At 49.5% G+C, this 12223-nt stretch overlaps 4 protein-coding genes across 4 annotated transcripts; all 4 read left to right on the plus strand.

Moving 5' to 3' along the window:
• The first annotated feature begins 130 nt into the window (after positions 1–130).
• Positions 131–1217, plus strand: ASPWEDRAFT_43896 (J-type chaperone JAC1). The gene has a single exon (XM_040836135.1). The coding sequence runs from the start codon at positions 223–225 to the stop codon at positions 1033–1035; it is 813 nt and encodes a 270-aa protein (XP_040685560.1). The 5' UTR covers positions 131–222; the 3' UTR covers positions 1036–1217.
• A 1454-nt stretch (positions 1218–2671) lies between these two features.
• ASPWEDRAFT_175199 (uncharacterized protein) lies at positions 2672–6365 on the plus strand (the record flags this gene model as incomplete). The annotated part of the gene is made up of 3 exons (XM_040831328.1): positions 2672–2697; positions 2875–4569; positions 6323–6365. 3 exons carry the CDS (start codon positions 2672–2674, stop codon positions 6363–6365), a joined length of 1764 nt encoding a protein of 587 aa, XP_040685561.1.
• Positions 6366–7377: 1012 nt separating this feature from the next.
• On the plus strand, positions 7378–8107 carry ASPWEDRAFT_641749 (uncharacterized protein). Its single transcript, XM_040838721.1, has one exon. The coding sequence runs from the start codon at positions 7584–7586 to the stop codon at positions 8022–8024; it is 441 nt and encodes a 146-aa protein (XP_040685562.1). The 5' UTR covers positions 7378–7583; the 3' UTR covers positions 8025–8107.
• Positions 8108–8189: 82 nt separating this feature from the next.
• Positions 8190–9380, plus strand: ASPWEDRAFT_116863 (tellurite-resistance/dicarboxylate transporter family protein; the record flags this gene model as incomplete). The annotated part of the gene is made up of 1 exon (XM_040828691.1): positions 8190–9380. One exon carries the CDS (start codon positions 8190–8192, stop codon positions 9378–9380), a length of 1191 nt encoding a protein of 396 aa, XP_040685563.1.
• Positions 9381–12223: the final 2843 nt, after the last annotated feature.

A 12223-nucleotide genomic window follows, 5' to 3' on the forward strand; every position in this document is an offset into this window, starting at 1 on the left:
GCAGACTTCAGATAAATGACGTCACCCGATCGAGAAGTGAAGATGACTCAGCATTGTAATTTACCGTATTGTAATATGATTTCGCCTCCATCGATTGAGCTTCCGGGTTCTTTACTTCGTTTAACATCAACGCAGACACATTCATGATTTGAAGCATCATCACACACATCTATTTTTGCACACAACACGGTCTAAAAAGGATACAAAAGAAACAACGAGGCAATGACAACCCCATTTCGATCGCAGAGGCTCGTTCAGCGTCTCTCGCTTTCCGGAACGTCCAGACCAACAACGACAAGACTCCAACCGTTCCCCTCTTCAGTATCTACGAACCAAAGGGCTCCTACACCTAGCACTCAGTGTCAATATAGATGGAGCAGCACAATTCCCACTCGACCAGGTCAAACCCCTCTTCACCCGCAACAAACCCGTCACTACGCCTCTGAATCAACCACCGGAAACACCCCGGATATCACAAACTACTACACCATTTTCCCCCAGACCATTCCATCAGGCCCTCCACCTGCCTCTCCCTTCGATATTCCACTAGGCGATCTCCGTCGTGAATTCCTTCAACTTCAAAATGTCACCCATCCCGATAAGTACCCCACCGGCGCGGCCAAGCAGCGCGCCGAGGCCCTCTCCGCCCGCATCAACGAAGCATACCGCACTCTCTTCGACCCGCTGAATCGCGCGCAGTATCTCCTTCGGGAACTACATGGGATTGACGTGACGGCAGAGGACGGGGCAGCCAAACATGCTCTCGACCCCGAGACATTGATGGAGGTGATGGAGGTACAAGAGACGATTGAGGAGGTGGGGGCAGAGCCCGAGGGAGGGGAGACGATTGCAAAGATGAAGAAAGAGAATGAGGTGAGGGTTACTGAGTGTGTGAAGGCTTTGGGAGAGGCGTTTAATAGTGGAGATATCGAGGCTGCGCGACGGGAGTGTGTACGGTTGAGGTTTTGGTATAGTGTTGGAGAGGGATTGAAGGAGTGGGAACCTGGGATGATTGAGATTCGACTAGTTCATTAACGAGTTTTGATAGATATATTAGCTGGTCATGGTTTGTAGGCCAGGATATATGCTTGCATCTTGGATAGCTGTATATATGTTTGGTCTCATAGAGAACATGTTAGAATAGAACGATATATTGTACCAATAAAAGTCTCCTGTCTGATATAATCCAGTCCGCGTATATCAAAGCAAGGCGCATAATCTTCGTCTACTATATATTCATCTCACAGTATTGTCTGACTTCAAGTAGACCCTCTTGGACAGCGTGATTAGCAGGATTTAGAACCACACTGACTGGCACAGAAAATGCCAATAATGGATGCAATTTCCACATCTCCGATAGCAAGGATTCCTGGATTCTCCATCTGCTTGACTCATCTTGTCTATCAGATTTGATGTGATGACGTCCCATTTGGGTATAGCGCCTTGACCATGTCAACCATAACGCTATACCGTAGTAGGATTAGCCCGACTGCCATCTGATTGCACATGATCTGGAATACATGCCTGAGGCAATGAGAAAGACGGTATCCCCAGTGGCAACTTTTCCCATCCTCAATAATTCTACAGAAGCCAAGTCAAGGTTACCCGCCTTGTTTTTAAAGGAAGCAGCTGTGGATATTAAGGACCCTCTTTCAACATGGATATTCGCAGACACAGCCACCGTCCGCTTCAGGGAGCTCAGCGTCAAGTCCACAACCATACAGAGAGGGCGAATAATCATCACGAAACCGCAATGGATCCATACTTTGACCGCCAGATCACACAAATTCCCGACCTACATACGGAGTGCATGTTTGACTGAATAATCGCAGCAGGGACAGGCAATTAGAACCACCAGTTCAGTCTCAGGAACCACGGTGAGGCCCGCAATTGGGTCCTCAGGGAGGCTGGGAGTCATTTCATCGGGCAACAACCCAACCTCCATCTGGTGGGGGGTTTCTCACTTTTGCAAGAGATCTAACGGAATCTACAACAGGCTCCCCGTCGAATGTCACCGTATTCTTTATCATGACTCCATGAGGTCCTGTATGCCTGTTTATTAACCTGCACCATCGCGTGACTCGCGTCGGTGCGTTGCATATCGGCGCCTCTGCGCTGTCCGAATCGCCGTCATGGTGGTGATGATCCTCGGGTCAAAAGCGACTGAAGCCAGCGCCCGGACGAGAATTTCTGCAGTAAAATGAAAACACGATGGCTGGTATTCTTCATTAGCTTGCTCTCTGGAAAGATCTCTCTTTGAACGGGATGCTGGATGCTGCCATCAGCGGCAATAACGATACTGCGAGTCTGGGAATAACCCCAAAAGCTGGCGGTCAAACCTCGCCCCAGAACCCCATCACGGCTGCACACGTAGCCCGGCAGTGACCCAGATGGGTCGCCTTTCGCGCTTGTAGCCCTCTTTTTTTCCTAAAAAAAAATTTATGACTACTGTGATTATTTCAGGGGCGTTAGAAAATATGCTAGATAAAAAAGGTTAAAAAGGCGCCGTTTAAAGAACAGAACCTTGAGCGGAGGACGATCAGGTAACGGGGGGAAGCGTCTTTGTTTCCCTGGACACTTCTCGATCCTTATATTTTTCCATTGAAGAAAAATAGACAAGAGAGGAGCTTTTTCTTTTCTTTTGCTTGCAGGACGCAAGACAGACCGCAAAATGGAGTCCTGGGCGAATTATAGCAGGTATGTATAATCGATATCGTATACCGACAGTTGTAAACCAGCTGTCGCCCTTCTGCTGGCCTTCTCTCTGTTTTCCACCTGCATCCCCCTCGAATCGGAAAAAACCACAACAATAATCCACCGTTTCCACTATAGTGATGCAGCTGACGCTTGCAATAATGGTTTTCCTGCCTACAGCATCGTCCACTCTCTGCCCTTTACGTTCCTCGTCGGCCCCAACCACACAAAGCTGACGATCCAGTCGGGACTGGCTCGCCATGTGTCGCAACCTTTGGATAATCTCATGAATGGCGAGACGCGTGAATCTAAGCATCACTGCGCGATTTTGGAAGAGGAGGATGTCGAAACTTTTGTTGCCTTTTGCGAGTATGCGTATACAGGCGACTATAACGTGCCTCCACCGGGGTTTCGCGAGGACTATAAAGAGAAGATAGTCAACAATCCTTTCAAACGGATGCTCCATGCGGAATCTGGTGCAGTGCCTCCGCCAGCTCCATCCCCTCCTCAATCAATTGGGGCACCCGAGAAAGAAGAAAACACCTCTCAATTTGGTGGATTCAGAACCCCCGAATGGGACCGACCTGCTGCTCCGGAGGCCAAAGAAGGCCCCGAAGGAAGTGTTGGAGCTGGAGAGGATTTCAAGACTCCAATTGACCCGCACCATGAGTCTGCAATTGCTCCTGAGGAACCAAGTGAGCAGCCCCCTTCAACTGAGAAGCTTCCTCCAAGTGAGCAGCTTCCAAGTGAGCAGCCCCCTCCTGCTCCTGCTGCTGAAGAAGCAGAACCTTCGGACCCCAACGCAGGAAACGCAAAGGGCAAGAAGGGAAAGAAGGACAAGAAGAACAAGAAGAACAAAAAGGGGGCAGCAGAAGAAATCACATCCACCATGACCCCTCCATCCACGCCCCCGCCTGAGAAACCAGCGGATCAGGCTGATAGCGATCCTGCTCCTGCCCCTGCCGAAGCACCTGCCGTGGAGGAAGGACCTGCACCGGACGAAGCCCCCAAGGATCCCGAGGCCGCTGAAGCAATTGAAGCGCCTGAATTAGGCGAAGCACCCGCAGAAGAAGCCAAGGAGGGCGAGGGTGAAGCAGATGAGAATTGGGGGGAACCCGGTCCCTCTGCGCCGATGACTGAGACTTGGGAGCAGCCTGCACCCACGCCGCCTGAAGCCGATACGGCCGTCAAGGAGAATGAGAAAGAACATGAGGGTCGGGCCCGGCAGCAATCGAGGCCTTTCATTGACACGTCGTTTGCCAAGCAGCACTTCGCCTCTCCTCGCAAGACGGGCTTCAGCAAGTGGGAGGAATTCCAGATGATTGAATATGTCGACCAGCGCGTACCCTGGGGGACCCGACCTCCCAGTCCACTTTCGATGGATTCGAGAGCGAGCAACTCCGATCTTCCGTATCTCACTTTCCACGCCAAAATCTACGTTTTCGCGACGCGCTACCTGATCCCGGCTCTGGCCCAATTGTGCCTCCGGAAGTTGCATAGGGACCTTCTACATTTGGGATTCCCCGATGGATCACCGGATTATGAGGATGAAGAAATGGCGCTCCTGTCAACGACCAAGGCGCGGATGGTTCTGGACCTGCTCCACTACACCTACAATAAGTCCACCCGTCTTGAGCCGATCAATCCAACGTCGGCTACTCAGCTTCGAGACAATGAGCTGCGCAAGCTCGTCATCCACTACGCCGCTTGCAAGGTGCAGGATCTTGCGCGATACTGTCCCCCTGTTGAGAGCATGATGGGCACCCCTTCCGGCCAGCCGGTGGACATCATGTCCGAGAAGCCGTCGGCTCGCGGTCTCCGGGCTCTCCTGGACACCACGACGGAGTTGGCTTCAGATCTGGTGTACCGCATGATGTGAATACTGTATCTTGTTTTCTTTCCATTCTATCGATTGGCATATATATCAACAGCAGAATGGACACCAGCACATTCGCCACGACATCGACCTATACGTATATGTGCATGACCCGGGGTATGATATGAATGATGAATGTTGTTACAAAAAAAATGCGGTCATGACTGGAGCTATGGAGCATGAAACTAAATGTCATTTCTTTCCTGTTTTTTTCTATTTGTTGTTTATATTACTCACTTGTCTTACTCTCTATTGATAACGAATTTCTTACGCGTGGTTTGATTTTAAACTATCATTTGCTGAAACCGTCCGGACGATCATTTTCAGACTGTTCCACTCTCACAAGGATTGTACTGATTGAGCAGTCTGACCGGTCTTCAGGCTCTACAGTCTGCATGTTGATCCCTCTGCGGTAAAGACAGATTGCTCGACTCATACTACCTCTGCATTATTGCAGGATACTCTTGGCTCGCTTTTCTTGGGTTTCATTTCGTTCCGCTTCGTTTCATTTCATACTTTCTTCTACTGTCACAGATATACTCAAACTCGGATGATTGGGCGTCAATCCCAGACTGGGCCGAGACTTTGATCAACAAGTCTTGTTCTAAGTTCCCATTTCCGTGCCCGATCTTGATTTCTTGATTCTTGCCAATGTTCGGATAAACACCGGTGATGCCTAGAGATATAGCGACAGAGCAACAACAGCTATTGATGATCTACTGCTGCACGCCCAGGCGTCCAGACCGAATGGCTGTGCAGTAGAATGCAGGATCCAGAACGGGGGCGTCTTGGAAGAGTTGCAGCAGGGTATATAGTGTCGTAGTAGTGTATGAGTAGCCGATCCCAGATGCCGCTTAGAGTGAAGACGTGGGGGTAAGCAAGTTTCAAGGTTGGGATATCAACTATTTTTGCTTTATTTTATTTTTTATTTTTTTTATGTAGGCGAGGATAACCTGCAGGTTTATATCGCTCATCACTCACATGGGTGTTGGGATAATCATACACCCGGAATCATGGTGTTGTATATGCCTCAGATTTGAGGCATCTCCGTTCTCCGTACTCCGTACCACGGTTATACTAGCACAGATGATGTCAGTCGCCATACAACGAACGGATAAGAATGGCGCAAATTGAGGTCGATCAGAAAAATGGGTTATTTTCTGTTCTTCTTGTCTGCGGTGGAGTTGTTGTCTTCTTGGCTGGGAGGAAACAACCTTCTTGGCAGATGTATAGATGAGGACATAAAACTAGGTGGATCCATACTGGATGTAACGCGCTGGATAAACGTTATTGGAGATTTGGAGATTTGGAGATCAAATATTGAGACAAAAAGAACAGCATGGAAGGATGACTGCAGACTGACTCAGGGAAGGGTGATAGATTAACTCTCGAGTGACAGTGATTGTCAACTGCGGGCAATGGATACTGTGCCATGGGGTAGAACAATTCCCCGACAGCCAAAATGTATGGAAAGATGATCGAAGGGGGCGATGGAGATCGGCTGACAGCGAGTGGATGAAGCATTCAGAGGTGCCTGGATATCACAGCCTCTCTTGGCCGCGAATAGTTGCATACACTACTATATATAAATTATATGCAGCGTCTACCATGGGGCGCCACAGCTGGCGTCAACCCAACCACACCAGATACATAATCGCATCGTCAAATCGAATGCCACGGACCAATCACCACAATGGCAATAATCGCATCGTCTATCGCATGCCAAATCACAGCCTGTGCTCACTTGTTCAGGGGCAGATCGAGATGCATCGCCCTCGCCGCCAAGCGCGACTAATGGGCTTGACGACTCGGCGGTCTCAACTTTCTTCGCTTCTGCTGCTTCCTTTCCTCTCTCTCTCTTTTCTCACCTCACATCATCGCTTCATCATCCATCATCACTATAGTCATCCACGGCTTCACTTGCGATGTATCTATTTTCGTGCGGGGATCGTTCCTGCCTGCATGCGACTTTTCCATTGACGGATGCCTGGACATGATGCTGGAACAAACACAACCACCAAACATTCTGCCAGACAGTCTATCCCAGTCTCCAACTTGGCATCTTCAATGACCAGAGCTCTCCTCCGCCAAGATTCTCCCCCCCAATTCATGGGATTCCTCCCTCTCCTTTCTTTCCGTTTCCGTCTTTTCCTTATCTTTCCATCCTCGTTCCAAGGTAATGTCCTCGCCACAACGAAGCTTGGCAGCGGGCCTTCCGGGCGGTGATTTGCAGTCGATCTCTTTCTTGGCCGGCTTCTTTGGGCGAGACAAATCGATCGATGCCGCGCACGTTTGGGAAAAGGAGCGTAAGGTTCGGGGCCTTTCGGGATCAGGATAGGGAGGGTTACAGAGTGCACAGAGGACAAGATACCCCTACAATCCAGCCCAAGAGCGGACGAGGCAGACAAGCTACCTACTTCCGTGATTTCCTCGTCCCACTGCCCAGAAATCACGTCTTTGTACCACTGTCTGCCTGCCCCCTGCCACGGAGTATTGGCAGTCGAGGATCCCACCTCAGCGTGACTCGGGCCGAAAGACACGGCGTTTTAGGGGCTGTTTGCTGGTTGCCACCTTCTGCAATGAGCCGATGGAGACCGTAGCCGTTGAACCACCATCGGCAACCGCAAAGACAAGGAGGCAAATATACCCTCTCGTACTGAGCACTCCGTACTGCTTTTTTTAAAAATTCCATCGGTTGGGATGTGACATGTATACTCTATAAACACATCGGTTGGATCTGTGTTTGATGAACAGCAACTGTGCACCGGCCTTGTCATCTCGCTCACGTATGCGTACGTATGGGCTCCGTCGACACTGTGGCTTGGCAGTTTGAAGTCAAAATGTCGCTATCTTGAAGATCATGAACGCTTTTCTTTTTTTGTGTTCTATGGTCCGCTGGTACTAGGCATCAAGGTTTACTGACTTTACCCGTCACGTCCACTCTGCCTAGAATTCCACCCTGGATACCGTGGATCCTTATTCCACCCACACACCCCCTTTGTCATTGCCCCTGATGTACATCAGGTCCGGAACCTACTATGGACCAGCCGGTTTCTTGGTTTCTTGGGTTACCCTCTTATCACTCTCCCACGTCTCGATATGGGGGCATCGCAGCTCCACAATCCATTTCTGGGTCAATCAGAGTTCCTCAGCCTCTGGCGCATCGCCTGGTCCAACCGCAGTTGCGTCTCATTCTTTTCTCGTCATTCTTGGCTTGATGATAGACGAGATGAGGGAGTGTCGGCCCAAGACTGCGCTGTCCTATGATTTCAGCATGTGGGGGACAGTATATCTATGGCCTGTTCCACCGGAATCTGTCACTTTTTGGTCCAACAGACTTCAATTGGATCAATTGCATCCATCCCACCTCTTCTCATCTCACTTGTGTGACAATCTGATTCAGATAAACGTTTCAATTGAAATTCTATTTTGCTTGGACAGACTCATCTGTTGATCTCTGTGATATAAGTTACTTTCCTTGAGACCCAGAATATCATTCCAATCCATTCTTCATCATCATCTTCTTCTGGGTTATAACAATACATACATCTCTTCCTTCCTCTATCTATACTCTATCTATACTTCCTCTTTTGTGGGCCAGGTCCCAAAGACAACCATCATGTTCGACAACCACGGTCCTCCCCCAAGTTCTTCACAGTCAGACGCCTCTATGCTCAAGCACGACCCGGAGAAAGGAGTGAACCCTCGAATGGGCATGTGTGACAGATTACGACACTTCACCTGGGCCTGGTATACCCTGACCATGAGCACCGGTGGATTGGCCCTCCTCATTGCTTCTCAGCCCAACACCTTCAAGGGTCTGAAGGAGATTGGCTTTGCTGTCTACATCATTAACCTTCTCTTCTTCGCCCTCGTCTGCTCCATGATGGCTATGCGATTCTTCCTCCACGGCGGTTTCCTCGATTCCCTTCGCCATGAGCGTGAGGGCCTCTTCTTCCCTACCTTCTGGCTTTCTGTTGCCACCATCATCACAGGCCTGCACCGCTACTTTGGTGATGAACCTCAAGAATCTTACCTCATTGCTCTTGAGGTGCTCTTCTGGATCTACTGCGTCTGCACCCTCGCCACCGCTGTCTTCCAATACTCCTTCGTCTTCAGTGCTCACAAGTATGGTCTGCAGACCATGATGCCCTCTTGGATCCTTCCTGCGTTCCCTGTCATGCTCAGCGGCACCATTGCCTCTGTTATTGGTGAACAACAACCTGCACGTGCTGCGATCCCCATCATTGTCGCCGGTACCACCTTCCAGGGACTGGGCTTCTCCATCAGCTTTATGATGTACGCTCACTACATTGGTCGGTTGATGGAATCCGGTCTCCCCGACCGTGAACACAGACCGGGAATGTTCATCTGCGTTGGTCCTCCTGCTTTCACAGCCCTGGCCCTCGTTGGCATGACCCAGGGTTTGCCTGATGACTTTAGGCTGCTCAACGAGTCCACCGCCGTTGAAGATGGTCACATCATGCAGCTTCTGGCAGTCGCCGCCGGCTCCTTCCTCTGGGCTCTGAGCTTGTGGTTCTTCTTCATCGCTCTCATCGCTGTCATCCGCTCCCCTCCCACTGCCTTCCACCTCAGCTGGTGGGCTATGGTCTTCCCCAACACGGGATTCACCATTGCAACTATTACTCTTGGCAACTCGTTCAACAGCCCGGGTATTCAGGGGGTCGGATCGGCCATGTCTATTTGCATCGTCTGCATGTGGGCATTCGTCCTGGTCAGCCATGTCCGTGCCGTTATTAAACAGGACATTGTCTACCCGGGTAAAGACGAGGATGTCTCGGACCACTGATTCAATCGTTCGCCCGTCCATCTTATCCGTTCTCTTCTAAGCCCCTTTTTCATTGTCTCTACCCAAAATACTTCGTCCGCTGCCTTTTCCTTTTATCTTATGCTGCTTCCATCCTTTTCTTTCCATTTTGCCTTTTGACACAAAATTTGAACTAGCCGTGCATGATCTCATTGTTCTCTTGCAAGGCGTTTTAACGGGTTCCTACTTACTAGCGCTTCGGGATTTCTTTACCTCTTATCCTTCGTCCTGTCTTCTCCCACCTTTTTTTTTATCTCCAACAATCTTGGCATCTTGGGCGTTTGGGTATACCATGTTGTTTCACATAGCCTGTCTCATTTCCTTTTATTGTCTTGTTACTCCTTCGTACTTGACTTTCTGTCCCATCTGTCCATTTTTTTATTTCTGCTATAGATGTTTAGACTTAGATTTGGAGAGAAAAGTGGGTTGAAGAAATGCTATCCACTTGTTAATAATATCTCTCGTATTTCAGCCTTTGACTTCTCTCGTACTGAATTTCGGATTCCCTTCAGATCGACATTGCAGCTGTTTAAGGTGTTCACCCCCTGAGTAAGTCCTCGTATTGATCCAAGTGATTGGTTGCTGGATGAATGTAGTTTTCAAGATATTTGCATAACTGACCGATGTAGATTCCACCTTATGTAGAGGATGCATCGCTGCCTTTCAAGACATGCGTCTGACTAGGACCTTGCGTAGTGTCCTTGCATAGCAGAGTTGAGGGGTGCAAATCTATGCCGGAACCTAATTCGACACCATAACCAACTCACTGGGTTTAATCAAGGCAATCGAGTTGTTGATCGAACACAAACATGAAGAAGACGGTGTGTAATTTCTATCTACAAGAAAAGATTTCACTCCTCTTCGACAAACTGACAGTAAAACACCTCCAAGTCCCCCCATTCGGGTTGAGCAGGCCAAGGGAAAACCCTCCCCGATTGAGGTAAAAACCTTGACCAGGACCATACAAACCACAGGCAATCTTATCCAAGACATGATCAAGAAGATATTATCCAAGAAAACATGACAAAAAGACAATCTGATCGAACAACAAAACAAAGATAACAGGACCAATTCCAACACACCAGGACCCCTAACCATGCCTTGACCAACCCAACTGTATCTCCAATCCAACACAATCTGAGGACATGAAACCTGAACACTGCAAAGACTGATAGATATAAAAGTCGCACAAAGATGAAACGCACAAAGATGAACGCGTAAGTGTGGTCGTGCAAGTCGGCGCAAGTCTGATATCTTGTCAGCACCAACCCATCGTTAATCGAGAGAATCAACTTACCTGTACTGGACGTCACGGTCGCTTTGCTGCGGGGGGCGTGGAATTTTCTTCTATTTAGCCAGCCTAAAAGTGGTAAAAACGGTAAGTAAGGATCTATATATGGCCAGGAATACTTACAAGCTCTGTCGCATTACTGGGCTTGGGCTAGCGCATGGTGCAGCTGTTTGACATCTACTCAAGCATCTATCATGGGGCCTAGAAACTCCGTCAGTCACACGATACAGTACAAAGTGAGCATGGAAAGCACCTACAGTATACGAAGTCGCTTATCACTCCACTGACGGTGCAGACGATTGTTTTTAGCCAGCCTAAACAAGTAGCAAAAATTGTCAGCAAATATTCATATATGGCCAGGCGAACTTACAGGCTCTGTCACGTTACTGGGCTTGTCCGCGGTGTCAGATATGTCAAAATGGAAAGGAGCAGCAGGGCCGTCGGAGGAGGAAATGGCGGAGAATCCTAGGTGGTGATGGAACGAGCCCTAGCCCAGTTAGTAGATAGTTTTCAGTAGGATCAGTGAGAAGTATACGTACATGAGTTATCCCGGAGGGGTCGCTGCGGTGCGGGCATGTCTTTAGCCAGCCTTCGTATGTGATACCTTAGCGTCTATCAATCAAGTCATGAAGCGCGATGGTACTTACAAGCTCTGTCACTTACTGGGCCTGCCCGCGGTGCAGCATAGGGCGCTCAAATGGCGGGGGGGCGTCGGACCGTCATCTGTGTCCTGTTAGCAGAGTGAACGTATACCCACCGAAGCAGGTATACGCCACTCGATGGGGATGTGAGCGAAGAGGGGGTGGGAAGCGCGTGGGAACGGGAAGGGGAATCTGTGATACAAGTGAGCTGCTATGATACATGATGAAGGGGAAAGGGGATGAGGGAAGGCCGGAGAGGTGAAAACATCAAGTTGGCGACTGGATACATGGCCGCCCGGGAGTTGTAGGAGGAGAAATCGAAAACGAGCGAAAGGAGGGCGGCGCTGGCTTTTATAGTCGTCCTGGGAATTGATGCAACGGCAGGAGCCGACGCTGCTCCTTCCAGACCTCGCTCATGGCTTCTCCTCGGATGCGTTCGACGCCGGATCGTTCGATAAGACCAGTGCGATGCCTGAGCCGGTCCCTCGTACCTACCTCTTCAAGCACGACTGGTCATCATGATATAGCGAACTCGAAGCGTTTCGCAGGCCGTGATGTCGACGGGTCCGTACGATCCGAAATGTCCCAGGTCCATAATGGAATAATGGTGTCGTGATTCGGTTGGATATTGCTGGCCAATTGGATCTAAATCAGACTGGATATGTCATGTTATAGAATGAAGATCAAAAACTTCCCTTTTTGGCGGGGAGGGAAGCATCCTGTCTGTTATCATAGTTTCAATCGTAGGGGCGTTACCGACGACGGATTCCTTGGGTCGGATATATATTTGCTTCAGTCATCGCGAGTGTCGAAGGCCCTATGAGTCATTATTGAACATCAATTCGGTGAGGGAGGGGTTCATTGATGACATGGGGAAGATCCACACTCTATAT

The sequence above is a fragment of the Aspergillus wentii genome (assembly GCF_001890725.1).
Source record: "Aspergillus wentii DTO 134E9 unplaced genomic scaffold ASPWEscaffold_7, whole genome shotgun sequence".
Classification (NCBI taxonomy): domain Eukaryota; kingdom Fungi; phylum Ascomycota; class Eurotiomycetes; order Eurotiales; family Aspergillaceae; genus Aspergillus; species Aspergillus wentii.